Source organism: Leucopleurus acutus (assembly GCF_964270905.1).
Source record: "Leucopleurus acutus genome assembly, chromosome: 15".
Lineage (NCBI taxonomy): Eukaryota > Metazoa > Chordata > Mammalia > Artiodactyla > Delphinidae > Leucopleurus > Leucopleurus acutus.
Window position 1 is genome coordinate 79532234 of NC_139157.1, and position 19944 is coordinate 79552177.

Consider the following 19944-nt stretch of genomic DNA (forward strand, 5'->3'; position numbering starts at 1 on the left):
TTGTCCTGGGGATCAAGGGACATAATGTAGCAGAAACACTCTGCACCCTTGTGAAGAGAAGCACTTCGCAAGTCTTAGGCATTATTAATAAAAGTGGTGACATTGGGGCACGTATCCACAACGTTACTGAGGGCTGCTTTCTTTTCCTAGACTGCTCCGCTTGAAAGAAAAAGTTAATGTAAATAAATCATGCAAAGATGTTGAGACAACTGAGTTTACTACAAGCTGCTGGGGTTTCAAACTTTTCCCTAAAACCCTGAAATGCTGGTTAATTTAGCTGTCTCACCGACTGAACGACAAAGCAATCTGGGCATCTCCAGCGCCCTCTACAAAGACAGCGGCTCTGGCTCCAAACAAACGAGACTGGCCTTGGTCTTGATGCTTTGTGTGATCAGCAAACCAAGGCAGTTTTATTGGGTAAGAAAATGCATGGATCAGCAAATGAGGCTTGTTGTTTAATCTAAAGCATCCTTAAAATAAACATCTATAATCTAAAGCTTAAAGTCCTGACTTCTGGCTATGGGTTACAGCAAGGAAAAACAATGAATACATTTAATAATTATATCATTATTCTTATGTCTAATAAATTGCATTTGGACAGAGGAACAATCACTTTTTAAATTTGTAATTAATGAAACTATGATTAGATTTAAAAGTATTCTTGAACGTTTCAAGCCTTTCATTTTATATTCTTCTTTGTTCAGAACAACACATAAGTTAGAGTTTTAAGTAGAAAAAAAAATTAATGATTTCACTCCACAGTTACCTACCTTGGTACAAGTTCAATTATTGATCACAATATATATTACATAACTCAGTTCCATAAAATAAAAATCTAGATCTTTAAGTAAACTTTACAATCAGCCTCTTCACTTTTTACGGCTCAGGAAGGCCTTGCCTTGCTTTGGCTGTTGGCCAGAGGCTGTTGGTATAAATGCCTCTGGTCCAAAGACTGCCTGGAGGAATGGTAATCTGTTTTCACGTTCAACTGGAAATTTTTTTTTTTTTGGCACAATTTGGTAGTTAATAATGATGAGATAGATCAGAAAGTCCCTCCTATTATTCTCTGTATCTGTCTTGTGCAGTAGGATAGCCAGTAGCCGTGTAGAGCTACTGAACACCTGAGATGTGGCTGGTGCCTCCCAGGAACTGAATTTCTAAATGTAAACAGCCACCTGCAACTCTTGGCAACTGTTCTGGGCAGCAGAGCTGGAAGCTCTGTGTCATCACAAGGGATCCACGCCTCAGAAATTCCTCAAAGGGCTCACTTTCCAACAGGATGGCCAATGGTCTAAGATTTTTTTGATGCAGTCCCCTTTTATACCCAGAAATATCGACGATCTGTACACAGAAGTGGTTGTACTTTGAGTACATGCTGATTGAGAAAACATACAGTACAAAAAGCTAGTAAACAATTTCACGAGGATATTAAATAAGTTTGAACTGTATCCATGCCAACAGCACGGTCACGCCCCTGAGAGCAGGCAGCCTAGGTATGTGTAAGGTGTACCACTGGTTCCCTGTGTGGACAGGGCTTGCTGCCCGAATGCATGCAAGGAACCCAGGGAGTAGCTCTGCATTCACAGGCTGGAAAGCATTCTTCCAGAACGGAAAGATGAATACGTTAAAGAGCAACTGAAAGATAAAAACAGAAGTGTGGGGACACCTCATAAGCAGTTAAGAAGCGCCAAAGGGTGGAGGCTCTCTGTTGGGGCATTTTGTGTGCACCCCGGCGTGCGTGACGTCCCTGTCATGGCCCTGTCATTCGGCCTCAGATCTTAAACTCCTACGACTCAGGGTTTTCCTTCAGGAAAACAAAGTTTACTTTATCTTTGGCGCCCCTTTAAAACCCGGAAATTTTAAAACAAGAGCCTCTCAGTGGTGTGCATTACACGTGATGCGCAATGGTCAGGAGTCACAGAACAGTTTGCTCTAAACACTAACACCCTCATTTAGTCACAGATACAAAGGGGTCTCCTTTCCGATGTAGCCCCTCCCCGCCTCCCCCCACCCTGTGGCCACAGGCAGAGGCTGCGGAGTCTTGTGTCGTGGTTGCTGCCCTCCACCCCCGACTGGAACCTGCAAGGTGCGTGGGAACAACGGGCTTGCTACTGTAGCAGGAACCTCAGTCACCGCCCTGAGCCCTCTGGTTCTGCAGGTCTGGGGCATCCGCTGCCTGGCATGGAGGGATGTTACATAATCATCTTGTCTATAACTAAATACGAACTCACAGCATGGATCTAGAGGAAAACATATTTTGTGATTCTAGGGTGGCTCTACCCCCAAAAGGTATGGATGACAGAAGGAGAAGCGTTCCTTTTACTGCTGAAGCAAATCCTGAGTTACTGAAACAAAGATTAAATGCTGAACAACCTATGTATTATGAGTTAGCTTCAAACAATGTGCTTACTACTTCATACGCTCAAACATCGATGTATTCCATAATTCCAGCTCTTAAAATAAGAATTTCCAGTTATTGCTCTAGGTGGCATTAAAAGTGATTCCACGAGTACTAAACCCTGACATTCTAAACAAATACGTTGTTCCTCAGAACAGCGGCACACATCGGGCAGCAGACGGTAACTGCAAGGCAGGCACCGATACTGTGTTCTGCTCCATCACTGAATGAGCAATGATCTTTCACCAAGTAATGCATGACACATACTAGGTCATCCCAGGAGCGACGCAACTGCTGACCCCGGCATGGCTCTGCTGCTGCTGTTAGTTAATCCAAACAAAGTGTGGACCACTGGCTGAAAATACATAGTATTTTTTTCTGTTTGGGAGTGGGGAGCACTTGACCAAATCTAAGACTGTACATTAAGTTCCAGCTTCGCTTTTAAAAACAAAACCAAAGAGCAGCTCCCCTAAGCAAGGGCACAGAGGGACCGGCCCACGACCCGGCGCCTGCAGAAACAGGTGTTGCCGTCTTCCCGGTACACTGACGTTTACCTGGATGAGGCTGGCAGCTGGGTTCCTTCTTTTCTCAAAGTGCTTCTGGCGGTGCTGTTCTTGTACTTTTAATGCAAAACCTGAGCCAAGAATGCCCTGCAACAAAATACGGAAATAGCGCTGAAAACTTCTTTCCCCCAAACACCATTAAATAATACAAGTATTTAAAAAAACCCTCTAAGAAGAGTCTGTGAAAAGGTGAACAGTAGGCAACCTGTCCCTAAACTCATTAAAACAAACACGATTTCCTCTACTATAACACATCGGCCAACGGCAAGCCGCTGGGCAGGAAGCAGAAGGACGTCTGCCCTTCCGGAAGTCACCAGGCCCTACGGTCTCTCACGGGGTAAGAGGAACCACCACAATTCCAAATAAAAATCACTATTTAAAAAAATGTTTTTGCGTGGCCTTCTCTGTGGCATTTCTTTACGCCTAAGTCAGAGAGAATGGTCCTATCCAGTGGTGGACAGAGGGGGATTAGAACTTGGGGCTGTTACTGTCTCGCGGATGTGGACATGGGAGCTTTCCTAGCACTTTGACGACACTACCTGATTTTATACTTTCCATTCACGAAATGGTGGGGGAGGGAGTGTTCGAGGTTAATCCTCAGCGATGCTATAATTCTACACCTACCAAAGGAAAGTAACAGTGGGGAAGGACAGCTGTCCAGATGAGACACACACTCAGTTTTGGAGACGTCGAAGGTTTGCCATTTTGCGTGTCTGTCCAGTAAAGACAAGAGCACAGGTCGATGCAAAGCACCTTCTTGTCTACCTGAGTCTTAACAGCACATTCTGAGCCTGCTTGCCTTCCTGGCCCTGGCTCACCTGTCAGATCTGGGGGTTGGTAGGTGAGCAGTCCCTTCTGGGTTTATGCTAGCTTTTGCTGGTTTGCTTCCTTCTGCTGTCTCCATCTGCCGAAATATAGCCCCTCTTTTCAGTTTGCTTTGGTCTAAATTTGTGGAATCAAGATGCTTCGTCTCACCCTTGAGTTGAGGCTGGCTTTGGAGTTTGCTCAGTTCAGTCTCTGGGCTTTGTCTCTAAGCCTCCACTTTATTGGTGTGGGACGCGGAGCCCCTCTGCTTTCAAGTCTGGGATTTTAGTTGCTAGCTATAAATTATTAGCTTCTTATTAAACTTCAAGGAGTCTAACCCTTAGGTTACATACAGCCGGGCATTTTATAAGCTCTAAGTCAGTATTTGCCACAGGTAAGGATTGCCTATTTTCCTTTTCTTCACATGTTTGAAGTCACTCAAAGATAGTACAGGCTGCTCAAAGGGGTGATGGGTCTAGTCCTTGGGAGGTGTTAGGTCTCAGTGGATGAAAACTTGGCGAGGACATTTTGGGGCTCTAGGTAAACTTTAACCTTCCTTCTCATCCTGAGATTCCACAATTCTGAGTACCTCTGTGACAATGACCAGATAATAAATAACACAATTCTGTTTAAAATGCAGTTACACGACGATAGTCTTGTTATTAATGAGCAGTGACCGACTCCCCCATCGGTCAGGATGAGGGGCTGCGCTGTGAGATGAGGGATGGCGTCTGAGGTCTGTTCCATCTCACTCCCTTAGTGACTGCGCTGTGCAGCCTGACCTGAGGTCCTCACCTCATCCAGGCTGTGACTGAACATACCAAGCTCTACGAAAACCTGGTCTATAGGATCTTATTTGTAGATTTAGACAACATCTCCCTCCATTCAGAGGTTATAAAAATGGCATTCTGTTTGCAAATCCAAATCAACTCTTAGTTACGTATAACTCCCAAATTTCTTGCTGCTCCTTAACAGCATTAAGGAAAAGTTTAAGTATTTTCCTTTTAATGTCATTTTTCATGAAGTTTAAACATGCAAGAGACTATGCAACAGCAGAATTTATAGCATATATTTATATTATGTATATTATGTATTCATATTATATGCATAGATGTGTATAATCCACTCACAGGAAGCATAATTTAGATTTTGTAGGCATTGAATTAGCAGCAATAGCTACCATTTTTGAGCATTCATTATGTAAATATGAAGTTCAGAGTTAGATCCCTTTTGGAAAATGAAGACAGGCCAGGCCCTACATAGCACAGACTTAGCACCTGCCAAACAAACTAAAATGTGGTGAAAATCACGTTGGCAGTGCTTAGAAACATTCGCTAGTAGATGGCAAATGTCGGCTGCATGTCTCCTGAGCCAGACTGTCCATTACAGCAGTCACTGCGCTAGCTCTGCTCGTCGTCTTTTTACGGCTGCTGTCCAATCCTGCCCCACCTCCCTCCGTTCCCAGCTCAGAAACAGAAACACAAGGCTGGTAAAATAAAGCCTGTTATGTTACGTATAAATATATCCTGTAAGTTATGTAAGTATATACATGTAAATATAACTTATGTGCTATTCCTTCCAGTATCCATACTGATAGATACAAAGTCTCAGAAATTGATTTTTGTCTTAATTCATTTCCTAAGATCAGATAACTTAAATTTTGAGGTTTTAAGTTTTAGAAGTGCTACATAAACACCAAATAAAAAGGAAACACGTATTGGTCAGTATTTAAAATATTTATCCCTTGTTTAATTATAGTTAAAACATACTCCCTTCCAGATTAGAAGAGCCTATCTGTACCCTCCAGTCCTGCACTTGGTGAACAGGCTAGACAGAAAGATCCTCTCAGCAGGAGGTAAGGGGCTTCCGCAGGTGGAGAAAGGCCTGCCCCGCAGGGCGAGGTTGGGCAGGGGTCTCAGGGAAGGGGACCCCTGGTGGAGTTGCTGGTCTGTGTGACTCTGTGATGTGTGCGAGAGTCCTTCTGCTCTGAGGAAAAGATGGGGAAAGGAGCTTCTCTTTCTTGGTCCTCAGTTTCCTGGGTAGAAGGACCTCAAACAGGGATGGGCCACAATCCACCTCTGACTTTTCTTAGCAAAATGCCAACATGTTCTCCTAATTTCAATCCGACACCCCTGCCAGCCCGCGGGTGCACAAGACATAATGGCATTTCCAGCCACCTTGTTTTATTTAAAAGTATGCGGGAGCCACTGAGTCTTTCATTCAAGTAAGAACTCAGTACCTAACGTGAGGCTGCAGTAAAAAGATCCATGGTGAAGTCTACTTTGCTTGGCACTGTTAGGGCGTGTTCTATGCAAGCAAGATGTTCAGATCTCCAACATGTATTAATTTAATTTGCATATAAAATTGTAATCACTTTATTGGGAAACCTTTACAAGAATGGCCACTTAGTCTCTGACCCTTAACCTAAGAGCCACACAGCTGAACCTCCTGTGATGGTCCATGGTCTCAGGATGGAGTCAGGGGGGTCTCACTGAGGTGGGCTGACCTTCAGGCCAAGTGGCCCAGGTCTTTTCACCTTTGAACACTTATGTCTGCTCACTTCTTACCCTTTTCTTTTCCCTCTCTTGCTGTTACCTCTTCCTGGTCTAATGTGTGTTCTATCACCGTACTTCTACATTGCTGTCTATAATCCTCAGAGGTGTGAAAGCACAGAGCTCAGTTTACCAGACTTTTCTCTAAATTAAGCAAAGGTTATGAACGAGCCTCGAGGCTCTCCTGGGAGGATGGCACATACACGGGTGCCCATGGGAACAGCCCAGAGCAGGGAACAGCCCAGAAGGGGGCCTCCTTCCCTGCCTGTAGTTCTTCGAGGGATCACACGGGTTGTCATACGTGTGGCCTCAGGATAAGTATAAACACAACAGAGGCAGATCTTTTGTGCCATTATTTTGGGAAAAGAGCGCAAGACTACATTTTACTGTTTCTAAAGGTATTCTCCTGTAGGGAATCTGGTTATTGAGTGGGTCTCTGCCCACTGAATTGCTGGGCAGAGAATTGAATTCTGGTCTGAATTGCTGAGGTTGCCAGATTCCACCGACTCTGGACAAGTGAGGCGCTTTTTGGACTCTGCTTTGTTTTGTCACAGCAGGAAACACACACATCATGAAAATCTTCTTTGTGACAAGCACCTGACTTACGTCATTGGTCTTAACAGATTTTCTCTGGGTGTGATAATTTTTCCTACCTGATACTGATAAAGAAGTGTACTCAGGGTTTCTCTTACGGGCTGACTTGTGTCCAAAATTCATAGGCTGTAGTCCTAATCACCAGGACCTCAGATGTAACCTTATTTGGAGAAAAGGTCTTTACGAAGGTGATCAAGTTACAGTGAGCTCATTAGGGTGGGCCCTAACCTAGTATGTCTGGTGTCCTTTTTATAAAATTAATTAATTAATTAGTTTATTTTTGGCTGCGTTGGGTCTTCCTTGCTGCACGTGGGCTTTCTCTAGTTGCAGCAAGGGGGGGCTACTCCTCCTTGCGGTGTGCGGGCTTCTCATTGCGGTGGCTTCTCTTGTTGTGGAGCACGGGCTCTAGGCTTCAGCAGTTGTGGCACGTGGGCTCAGTAGTTGCGGCACATGGGCTTAGTTGCCCCGCAGCATGTGGGATCTTCCCGGACCAGGGCTCGAACCTGTGTTCCCCGCACTGGCAGGCGGATTCTTAACTCCTGAGCCACCAGGGGAGCCCCCCTGGTGTCCTTTTAAAAGGAAACCTGGACACAAACATGGGCAGAGGGAAGACGATGTGAAGACACAGTGCTCAGATGGCCGTCTATGAGCCCTGGAAGAGGCCTGGCCACATCCTCCCTTGCAGCCCTCAGGAAGAACCGGCCCTGCCAGCTCCGTGATCCTGGACTTCCAGCCTCCAGAACTACGAGACAATAAAGTTCTGTTGTTTAAGTCAAGCCAACCAGTCCGTGATGCTTTGTTACAGCAGCCCTAGCAAACCAACACAGTCACATGTGGGCAGCACATGACAAACCCGGATTCAAAGTGGGGTCTGACGCCCATGCTCTCGCGTGGTCTCTTGGGACCCTTCTCTGACCTTGGTTGGTCCGGGGTGCAACCAGCTGGTCAGTCTGGAGCTGAGCTCTGGCCACAGGAAGGACAAGGGGGCCCAGGCAGAGGGGGAGCCCCGGCAGCTACAGGCTGTGGTGCTGAAGGCCCCACCCCCTTGGCTCCTGGGAGGGCTGCCCCGGGGCCTCTGCAGCAGAGGCTGTGACATGAGCCAGCCTGTGTCTGGAGCAAGACTGAGGCTGCTGTTCCCTAAGCGGGACAGCAGCCATGGCTCTCACAGTCCTGCTTGTTGGCTCCTCTCCAACAAGGGGAAGCCAAATGCGAGCTCTTGGGGAGGGGGGCAAGTGGTAGTACTGTGACCAAGTGCCTTTGAAGACACAAGAGGATAAAACAATCAGAAAGGAAGGCTTCATCCAGTATGGAGACAATAATCAGAAGCTTAAGAGAAGGGAAGTGTGTTCTTCATTCTGATAGGAAACTGGTTGTTAGCAAAAATCAATGATGACACAAGGAATAAATCATCTGACACATTAATAAAAACCCTTTAAATTCGTACGCTTTTCACTCAAGTAGCCCTGAGAGGTAGCTACTCCACGTGGGCACGTGCATCTCTTCAGGAGTGCACGCCTTATGCACCTAATGGGAGCCGTCAGTTTAAGAGGAGGATATCTTTAAATCTTTACACATAGTTTCAATGTACTAGTAGCCTGTTGACTGAGAGGTAGTGTTGCCTGAATTATCATTTGGTCCTAAAGCCTCAGCTGGTATAAGACTCTCGGGTTAAGTGACTCCGAGGGAAGACTGTATTTTGTAAATTATCCAACTAGATACATATAGAAAAGTCAACATTACATCAGAAAAATGATATTAGTAAACGACAGAGCTATGTTCTAGGGCATACGGTTTTGTGAAAGCTCGTGCTAATAAACCTCCAAGAGCCAACTGAAAGTGCTTAAGTTTTGCAAAGATACTCACAGCAGGAAGTGCAAAGAAAGAAATGCCCAGGAGTGCAAAGCCCGCAGAGAGCAGCCTTCCCAGCCAGGTCAGGGGGGTTTTGTCTCCATAGCCGATTGTGGTCAATGTTATCTAAAAACAAAATAAATAGGACGTGCAGCTTAAGTACTTGAGAGGAAAGTCAGGACCCATGAACAGGAGGCAAAGCAACGTTTCCACTGAATCATCATTCAACCAGTCTGGTTGGTGCATTTTATTACTGTGCTTTAATTTTCCATGACGCATAACAGAACTTCTCGTTGTTTAAGGAAGGGAATAGCCTACATACTTGTTCCTCCCTTATAACACAGTTTTCCATCTTTTCTAAGTGCATTCGAAGAAAGGCTATATTATATAGTAAGTGGATAACCATCAATGATACAGAAACGACAGCACTATGGATTTGGGACTGGATCAGTACACAAAACAATAGTTTATGTTAATTCAGGCTGTCCATTTATTTCTTTGGCGGGCATTTCCTGAAGGTCTGGTGTGTGCAAGGTATGTGTTTTGATTTGTAGTGGAACAAAAATGAGAGGTACATAGTTCCTGTCCTGAGATATTTATGGCATAAGAGGGGAGATATGTCACACACAAATTAAAACGCAAAATAGGGCAAGACAGGTATTATGATGAATGCACAAAATAATTTGCTGCTCATATTCAAAGAAGAGATTATTACCAGCTTGGGGGTGTTGAAGCAGCTTTGTTGGGAAGATGTCATCATACCCAGGCTTTGAAGGAGGGGTCATATTTTGAGAGGCAGAAATGATAGAGTGATCTAGGGAGGGGAAACAGGTGACCAGCTGCACAGCAGTGAAATAAACAGCGTGGGTTCTGGAACGTGTGTTCAGTTGGGCTGGAGCACGGTGGGTCTGAAGAGGAGGCTAACCAGCTATGCTGAAGCTGGACCAGGGAGTGCCCTTGAAAAATGATCCCTGGGTCGTGTCTCCCCAATGGTCAAGTGCTCCAGGGGCTGCCCATGTGCCTTAGAACAAAGCCCTGGCTCCGCTCCAGGACCGACGAGGTTCTGCCTGATCCGGCAGAATGATGGGGCAACTGAACCGGAACAGCGGGAGTGGGACAAGACGGGGTGGAGAGTAAAGAGAGGAGCTGAGGAAGTTCACTAGAAGCGTGTCTGAGAGGAAGGCGAAGACGAAATCTACATGACTGGAAAGTTTCAGCTGGGAAGATGATTGCCCCATAAATAGAAATATGATAATGAGAAGAGGAGGGTTTGGAGCAAAGAAGACGAGTGGCTTTCAAATGAGGGTTTTTAAACTATCAGTATGACGCTGATCTAGAAATGTCTGAGCAACGAATTAAGAAGGAGAGCTTGAGTCTTGAGAGAGATTGAGGTTGGCATGAAATCTGGGTTTTGGAATAGGGCGCCGAGTGACTCTAAGCTCTGTGAAGAAATGAGGTTGCAAAGGGTGCAAAGGAGGGGCCAAGGGCACTTCCTCAGGAGACAGACATGTAAGGGATGGAGGGGAAAGGAAAGTCAGAGGAGAATACAGTTTTTCAAAAGTAGGAGGACTGGGAATGGGTTACAGAAACGGAAACTCAATGAAGAGAGTTTCACAGAGGACCAGGTGAGCCCTGATGCCACAGGCTCAGGGAGAACAAGGAGAATGAGGACTGAGAAAAGATGTGGACACAGAGACAGGAGTCACTGTTGATGTCTAACAGCGGCAGTTTGGGGCAGGCTGTCCTCCCCGGGCTCTAAAGGAGGGCCAATTAGTTGAGAGGCAGAAATGGTGGAAGAAGAGGCGCTCTGTGATGGAGATCCTCCAGAAGCGCTCGGCTCAGCTGGCCACCGCTCCCTAGACCCTCTCCTCTCTCCTCGCTTCTGTGCTTCTCCTTTTACATCTTTGGCGGCTCCTTTTACGTGGCTCCTCCTACCCCAGACCACCTCCAAATACTGGATTCTTAAGCTTTGCTTCTGGGTCTTTTTCTCTTTTAAAAATTCTGTTCTTCTCGAGACTTCCCTGGTGGCGCAGTGGTTGAGAATCCGCCTGCCGATGCAGGGGACACGGGTTCGAGCCCTGGTCCGGGAAGATCCCACCTGCTGCGGAGCAACTAAGCCTGTGCGCCGCAACTACTGAGCCTGTGCTCTGGAGCCTGCGAGCCACAACTACTGAGCCCGTGTGCCACAACTACTGAAGCCCGCGTGCTGCGAGTACTGCAGCCCGTGCACCTAGAGCCCGTGCTCCGCAACGAGAAGCCACTGCAATGAGAAGCCCGCGCACTGCAACGAAGACCCAACGCAGCCAAAAATAAGTAAATGAAATAACTATATAAAAAAATAAAAATTCTATTCTTCTGTAACTTTCCTTTCCCCCTCTCCCCTCCTTTCTCTCTCTTCCCCAGTGACGTGAAACACTCTCATGGGTATAAATACCATTTTTATGCTGAACACACTGAGTTTCTACCTCCAGCCCAGACCACTCTTCTGAGCTCTGGATTCACACATCTGCAGCGGGTATTCTGTTGGGATGCTGCACAGTCATTTAAATTGAACATGTTTAGGGACTTCCCTGGTGGTCCAGCAGTTAAGACTCCACGCTTCTGCTGCAGGGGCGCGGGTTGGATCCCTGGTCGGGGAACTAGGATCCCGCATGCTGCATGGCCAAAAAAATAAATAAAGTAAAATAAAATAAAAGCAGGTGTTGTGAATTAAAGGATGTGAAACAAATAAAAAAAATAAACTGAACATGTTTAAAACGGAAATTGTATCATCCTAAACCCGCCGCTTCCCCGATGACACCCCCTCCTGGTCAAGAGCCCCACTGACCACCGTGCTGCTCAATCAGAAGCCTTGGGGCACTGCTGCCTCTCCCTCCCCACAGGTGTCTCTCTGAATACCTCAGCATGTTCCGCTGCTTTGACCTCCCCAATCCCACTGCCTTCTCTCTGTCATCACGGCCACCACTGAAGACTGGGCTGCTAGAGCAGCCTCTTTTTTTTCTTAGACGATAATTATTCCAGTTTTATTAAGGAATGGTTGACATACATCACTGTTTAGGTGTACGGCATGACGGTGTGATTGACACGTACTGTGAAATGATGACCACGGCAGGGTTGGTGAACATCCATCATCTCATAGAGATGCAGAGAAAGAAAAGAGTGATGAGAACTTTTAGGCTTTACTCTTTGAGCTTTCCTGTATATCACATGGGAATGTCAACTACAGTCACCATGTGGTACTAACATCCCTGGTACTAGTTTATCTTATAACTAGAAGTTGGTGCCTTTCGACCACCTTCCTCCACTCCCCGCCCCTCTCGTAGCCACAAATATCATCTCTTTCCGTGGTTTTTTTGGGTAAGCTTCCACATATAAGTGAGATCACACAGTGTCTGTCTTTGTCTGCCTTGTTTCACTTAGCGCTCAAGGTCGATGCACGTGGTCGCGGATGACAGGGTTTCCTCGTTTTCGTGGCTGAGTAGCACCGTCGTGTATACACCACACCTGCCTGCACACTCGTCACCATGCACCCTGAGGCTGCCCCTGTCCTGGCTCATGTGCATCACGAGCCGCCGTCTCTCAGTTGCTCTTTCTACTTTTGCTCTGGCCTCTCTCAGTTCCTTCTCTGCACACCTGCAAGGGCTATTATTTTCTTACTCTTCTCTAAAAACCCTGCAATGGCTATTCACCAAATTCAGAATAAATTCTAAGCTCCTAGCTACGGACCTCATGACCTGGTCTCTGCCCAAGTCTCCAAGGTCCCCCTGGTACCCCCCTGCTCACTGCACTTTAACTACAGTGTCCTTTCAGCTCCTCTGATGGGCCAGGCTATCCTGCCACAGGGCCTTTGCACACTCTGCTCCCTCAGCCCCCAGTCTTCGCGGGGCTCCTTCTCATCCTTCAGGTGTTATCCAAAACACTCTGTCCTCAGAGAGGCCTCCCCTGGCCACTGTCCACAGGCGGCCTCTGGTCTCTCTCTGTCCTGCTCGTTTCCTGTCAGCACTTATCATGAGGGGTAGTGTACTACTGCTCTACTTTCCTCTGGGGAGGGGTCCTTATTTCCTCTACTAGAAGGAGGGACCGTGTCTCTACTCTTTGTTGTCTCTCTAACATCCAGCATGATGTTTGCCTCCAGAGTAAGAGGAACTCAATAAATATTTAGTAAATAAATAAAGAATTCTTTCCAGAACACTGGCGACAGAGTGCGAAACATGGGGCCAGAACTCCTGGAAATCTCTGATGTGAGTGGGTGCTTTCTAGAATGTGCTTGTGCCTGTCTGCAGAGAGGCCGAGGCTGAGGAGGGGAGGGTGGCAGCTTTATGATGGGGGGGTACCCGAGGAGGAGGGACATAGGGTGAAGGACATGGTGGAAGGTTGGCCTTGGCCGTGTGAGAGGAGGGCAGGGCTGGAAAGCTCAGGCCAGTTCCCGTCAACAGTGAAGGACAAAGGAGGGTCACCTGTGCGGAGCAAAGGGCCTGGAACAGGAAAGGCCCAGGCTGTGAGGCTGTGAGAGGGAACTGGCAGTAGAATCCAGCAGCCAAGTGAATCAGATGCCACCAGCAGTATGGGTAGAGGATTCTCAAAGGAATTCCTTGAGATTGCAGAAGCAGCATTCCTGGCTCCATTTTATTACAGGTTCCTAATTTTAAATACGTGGGAAAGATTTTAATCTATTATACCTGTTCTGCTTAATCTTAATTAAGATTAATCTTAATTAAGAGAGCTTAATCCTTTCCAGTAGTTTATTAATAATAATAAAGGGAAGGAGAAATGTCATGGTTTGGTCACAGCAATAACTTTGCACTTTTCCGTCTGCTTTCCATTCTGATCACACATCTGAGCTGTTCTCCTTGTGGCTCAGTGCTCAGAGTGGTTTTTTTTTTGCGGTATGTGGGCCTCTCACTGTTGTGGTCTCTCCCGTTGCGGAGCACAGGCTCCAGACGCACAGGTTCAGCGGCCATGGCTCACGGGCCCAGCCGCTCCTCAGCATGTAGGATCTTCCCGGACCGGGGCACAAACCCGTGTCCCCTGCATCGGCAGGCGGGCTCTCAACCACTGCGCCACCAGGGAAGCCCAGTCTTAATGTTTTTGAGGAAACTCTGTACTGGTTTCCATAGTGGCTTCACCAATTTACCTTCCCACCAACAGTGCATGAAGGTTCCTAAGGGGGTCCTTTAAGGGAAGAAGATTCATGTTGACAGTTGTCAACAATCTCCTTCCCCCCTCCCCTCCCCTTCCCCTTCCCCCCTCCCCTCCCCTCCCCTTCCCCTTCCCCCCTCCCCTCCCCTTCCCCTTCCCTCCTCTTTGCTCTTTTTCTCGTCTTCCGAGTCTCTTTTCTTCCCTTCTCTTCTCTTTGGGCCATTTCCTGAGCATACGGTTTCAGACAGTGGGTAGTCACAGAATCTGCACAGTCAATTTTGAAATTTGGTCACCTTGAACTAGTACATCAGAAAGATTTTTGATCTCCAAACATCAGAAACTCCTGTGTTGGTGGCATCATAAAATTTGGGCTCTGCTGTGGCAGGGAGCTCAGGGCATTAGCATTCCATACTGGTCTTCCAGGACTGTGGTCAAATATGTAGTAATAGTGGTGACTAACATCTGACTAGTGCTTGATAAAGTACATCTACATGTCCTAATCTCATTTAATACACACAGCAACTTTGTGTTTGGGTACTATTCTTTTCTCAGTTTTACAGAGATAATAAATAATTGCTTAATATCACACCTCCACTAGCAATGGGGCTGGAACCCTGGTCTCCTGACTATAATACATTTTTTTTTAATACAGCACGTGCTCAGTGCTTATGGAGAAATACTGAGCAAAAGTGTCCAGAGTCGCATGTGCGGTGACAATTTTCAAGGAACAGACATCTTAGGAAAGAGTTCCCCACAGAGACTTATAACCAGTATAGCCCATAAATGCCGTTAAAGTAGCCGTGGCACTTGGAGAGGTTATTAACCACTCGGCTGTTTTGGGGGGTAATGGCTGGGGTATGTGTGTCTCAGTTTTCACTTGGTCGTTAATAATCTTGAATGGTTAGAAGTAAAGTAAGGCTTGGATACCATCAGGTAATGCATTGGTAAGAAACACAACTTTAACTAACTGTACCAGCAGATACAGTTAATTATCCGACTCAGATAAGTCAGAAAGCAACAGCTTATATGAGGTGGAAGAAAACATTTTGTCCTGGTGAACCTGATGGGAGGAGGGTTGATTCTCGGAAAGGTAACAGATGTTATCAATGACAAGGGTATCTTAGCTCTTTCCACAAATGTGCACCATTTCCTATTCTTAGACTTTGCAGGGGGATGAAACTCATGGCATATATTTGGGCTGTACAACCTGTTGAATGCAGAGCCTCCTATACTGATGCTTGGAGAAAGACTGTCTGGTTTTTAGCATGAATTCTGGGACTAACTCTGGCCGACATCAAATCCTCTACATGTCTGAAGGAATCATCTCAGGCACAGATCTCAGGTGGAGGCTGTACTTTTCAGATGCTTTCTCAAGAGTAGATTTATACCATCTGCTGTTGTTTGCGTCTTTAAAAAAACCCGTAACACTGTCTTCGTCACGGGAATAGTGGTAAATAGGAAGAGGACAAGCTGGCCTTCAAGAATAGGTCATTACCAGGAAAAATTACTTCAGGAGGATGGGATCTTAAGTTGTTTCAGCCAATCAAAAGGAAGAAAATAATAACAGGAAAGAAGGAGATCATAATAAAACATAACTGCGGGAAAACCTGTTTTTAAATTACTTCAGAATAAACCTAAAGCAACTGGAAAGGAGGATGATAATAATAGGAAATAACATTAAATGGAACTCCGCCCAGCAACCAGAAGGTCCTCTTGTCCCGGAGCCGCAGCTGGGGCCTCAGCCTCCCCTCTCCCCCGGCACGTCCACTGTCATCAACGCCTCTTCAGTTGCTCCTTCAGAAGCCAGAACATCTTTTCATCGAAACCCCAGTTCCCACGCCCCTTCTGCGCTTAAGCCGTGGGTGTGCCAGGAAGGTACCGCTCTGTGCTCCTTGGCTGTAGCGGTTCTCCCACCTCACCATCCACGGCAGCTGCATCTGTGGTTGGGTACCTGCCATGCGCTTAGGACCAGCCCTTTGTATCGATTATCCCACTTACTCAGTGGGCTGAGTACTGTTGTTCGCTAGTATGGAACTGTTTTCAGGTATCAAAGTTCTCCGTGTTTTTACTGGCTCTGCTGATGGCACTACGTGTTCCTCCTGCAGTTGGTTTGGGTACAGCCCTCAGCACCTTCTTAATGGAAGGGCTTTCGTATTTAATATTTAGAATTCACTGGATCCATAGCCTACAAATCGCATTTTAATGTCGATACTTTGGGCATTTTTTTTTTTTTTTTAAGAAATGAGGATTTCCTTTTTTGTTGTTTTTTCACCAAAGCCTAGCACTAAGAAACACTCCAGTGCAGGATGCTTTCATTTCCCTATGTATACTGAATACTTCCTTAGTTAGCAAGGTGTCCATTACATGCAACATGGACAATTTTATCTTTATTTTTATTTTTTTAACATCTTTATTGGAGTATAATTGCTTTGCACTGGTGTGTTAGTTTCTGTTGTATAACAAAGTGAATCAGCTATATGTATACATACATCCCCATATCTCTTCCCTCTTGCGTCTCCCTCCCTCCCATCTTCCCTATCCCATGCCTCTAGGCGGTCACAAAGCACCAAGCTGATCTCCCTGTGCGATGCACCTGCTTCCCACTAGCTATCTAGTTTACATTTGGTAGTGTATTTATGTCCATGCCACTCTCTCACTTCAAACATGGACAATTTTAACTAAAAAGTAACCAGACATAGATTTCATTAAGGTCTTCATTAACATATAATAAAAGGTACAATCAGTATTTTAAATTTGTTTTACTTCACATTGGAGACCTAGTATGTTCTTATAAGGAATAGAACTAATAAGTTCTCTTGTTTGCTTTTTGTGGCTTCAGACGATTTCATGAATGAGTCAGTTAATATCAACAAACCCACTGTGGACCAACAAGGCCTTTTTTATTCCTAGAAGCTCAACACCTTAGAAAATTTTTACTCCTGTATTCAAGGCTAGATTTTTTTTTTCTTTAAAGAGACATAATTAGGCCATTCAAAGATCCTGTTAAGTACAGGTTAAACTTCAGTCAAATAGCACTACTGGAATGAAATCAATGAATAGATGTTGCTTTTCCCTGAAATGAACAGAGATGAACCTTTGGAAACCTGCTACATGGGTTGTTCTGGCAAAAGAAACAAGCTGGTGACTAAGTGAGAGGCACATTCAGAGCTTCCCACACAGTGTTCAACACACAGTGCAGCGATTCTGATTAGTAGGAAGGAGAAAGGAAGACGGAAGGCCAGAAGGCCAGAGAGCTGCCAGGTGGACCCACCAACAGATGCACCTCAGAGAAGGGGCTTCTGAGTGTCCCGTCACTCACGCACGTTAGAATTATCACAGAGGCGCAAAATCTAAACTTCCAATTCAAATCGCTGCTTTGAAGCCTGGGATAATCAGTTGTCTTCCCCTTGCCGGCTAGAAAAGCCTCCTGTTTTACACAGTTTATCCCACCGCGAGTCATAGATATTCATTTGTTCTCTACACATAAGAAGTGTTTTAAGAATGTCAGATGACTGCTCTCTTCTGGGTTTTCCACTTTCCTCCTTTCAAAGTGGCCATTATTGTTTGTGGGGTAGGGGAAGGAGTTGGAAACCAAATTGTTAAACCAACAGAATGCTTTGTTATCAGCGGCATAATCTTGGAGACATTTAACTCTGATAATTTAAGGGAAAAAAATCTTAATCTTCAGACGAATATATTTTTGATTTTTATTCATATTACTGCTGCTATGCAACCCACAAACATACCAAGTTCTGCTTACTACAGGCCTTGCCGAGTTATCCACGTCCTTGACAAGAGATCTAGTTCTCGCTGAGGAGCTTCTGACAAATAGCGGAACAATGCAACAACTGGGAACTTAAAAATCTGTGCTCCACAAAGCAAACTGGCAAACAAACTTACCAATGTTTTAATCACAGTTTAAGAAGATGACAGATTTTTATTGTGGCGACAATCTAGCACTCAAGAATTATTGCCGATGATTTAGAAGAGAACAAATTTGTTGGACCAAAGAGACAGGGAAAGTCTTCAAACAACTATAACTGCTCTTGTATTTTCACCCTTTTGGAATGTCTTAAGGAATAGAATTTTAAAAAATGTAGTTTACACATTGCATAAAGCACTCCTTTATCCTATGACATTCTTAATGGGGTACACGTTTCATCGACTGTTTTATAGATTCTTTACACTGTAAAGACAATTTTTGCTTTGATGGAAAACTATGTGTTGTTTAGAGTACACTCTTCCAGGTTCTCAGTTCCTGCTTTTATGGGGCGGGCTCTGCACCTTTCAGGCCTTTGAGCTATTTTAGGACTACATAAGTTGTAGCAGCAACGCAAAATAATTCTTGTTTACGGACGTGTAAGTACATTCTGTCTGGTGCGGGTTCCTCTGACTTTCCTCTTTCACTGTGGAAGAAGCCAGGAGTGCCTCTGTTTGCACATTCATTTGAATACTTAAAAGTTTAAATAAAATCTTGAGGACATGTTTATTTTCTACCTGTATGAGAGTCGTGATTTTACTTTTATTTGTTTGGAAAACTATCCTTTAACAACAATATAAAGGAAAAAGAGTTTTATGAGTGGAAAGTTTTGAAATTCAGGATCTATAGTCTCTGATCTCAGAGATGGTTACCACTCTTCTCTTTTTCCCTTTTTGTACCATAATTTTACTTTTCTTTCATTCAGCTAGTACTCCTTTTTTTCTTTTTTTAAACCTCAGATAAACTTTTTGACAAGTGGCCAAACAATGCAACCATTTGTACTTTAAAGCTGTGCTCCACAGTTAAAATGAACAAGCCCATGAACATTTTAATCACGGTTAAAAAATTACTCGTCTTTATTGTGGCAACAGTGTAGCATGCAAGAAATACTACTGATGATTTGTTAGAGAACTTAACTTTGTTGGACTTAACAGGGGAAACTCTTTAGATAATTATAAGCGCTGTATATTGTCACTTACCTCCCTTTTGGAAGTTCATCGTTTTATTGGGACCACCCATGGGAATCCCTACACTACATTCAAAGGAAACATCTCACAGCATCCAATAAACACAAGCAGGCGCTCACACTCACCGTGCCCCACCAGAGTGCGTCCGCGTAGGTGGAGAATTCCTTGTTGGCGTCCTTTTCCACCAGGTAGACAAGGAAAGACGAAAAAATCAGAACCAAAAATCCTATGTACCAAGCTGTGATTAATTCCTAGATATAAAAGGAATGAGAGATTTTTAGAGGTGAAAAATCTTTGAAAAAGGAAAAAAAAATACAAGCATGATTCCATGCGTTTGACTACTGCTTGGATATTTATGATGACTTTCACATAATCCACTACACCTTGTGTCCCACATTGCTTTAACCAATTACTGAAAATATTAAGTTTGCTTTCGATGGGTTTAGTAAATATCATGGCAGCATGGGAAGAAGTTAAGAACACCCTGCCCGCACCTGGGCGAGGGCCCCCCCACCTTGCTGTGCGCGTAGACCACGGAGCCCAGCAGCTTCCAGGTGCCACCGCGCCTGTCCATGCGCACCATGCGCAGGATCTGCAGGAAGCGCAGGCTGCGCAGCGCCGACGTGGCGAAGATGTTACCCTGAGTTTTGGCAGAAACTACCGCTATGGAGGCGATGAGAACGATGGTATCTGAAAGAAAGAGGGTGAAACAGCCGTAAGTAGCACGACCAGGAGGTTTTAGTTTCCAAAACAGGATTTCAGAAAGGGTCCTTTTGACCTGTTTGGGGCCCAGGGAACTGATCTTGAGCCCCAGGCCGGCACGCGCCACGCGGGCTCTGTGATCGCCAAGGAGTGGAAGGCGGAGGATGTGGCCTCCTGCGCCTGCTGCCCCGGTCTGACCCTCGGCCGTTCTCTGCTTTAGCCACGCAGGTTTGGACCACTCGCCGTTTAACCTTCAAAGGCCTGGACACCGCCTTCGGAAGGTCCGGTGCTTGGAGGGCTTCGGGCTGGCGCAGCGTCCCCACGGCAGTCCTGGCGGCACGGGGCTTCTGCCTCTGCCCCTGCCCCAGCACCGCGGCCTGCTGGCTGATGCCACAGA

The 19944-nt window shown here is 45.6% G+C and overlaps 1 protein-coding gene across 1 annotated transcript in view; it reads right to left on the reverse strand.

Annotated features, from left to right (window-relative positions):
• The window catches only part of KCNQ5 (potassium voltage-gated channel subfamily Q member 5), a gene marked incomplete at both ends in the record, with an annotated part of 573038 nt that overhangs the window by 84151 nt on the left and 468943 nt on the right, over positions 1 to 19944 (reverse strand). The window contains 4 exons of the mRNA XM_082855769.1: positions 2953 to 3048; positions 8775 to 8885; positions 18971 to 19096; positions 19360 to 19535. Coding sequence (XP_082711895.1) covers positions 2953 to 3048; positions 8775 to 8885; positions 18971 to 19096; positions 19360 to 19535 — 509 coding nt within the window. The remainder of the gene's footprint in view (positions 1 to 2952; positions 3049 to 8774; positions 8886 to 18970; positions 19097 to 19359; positions 19536 to 19944) is intronic.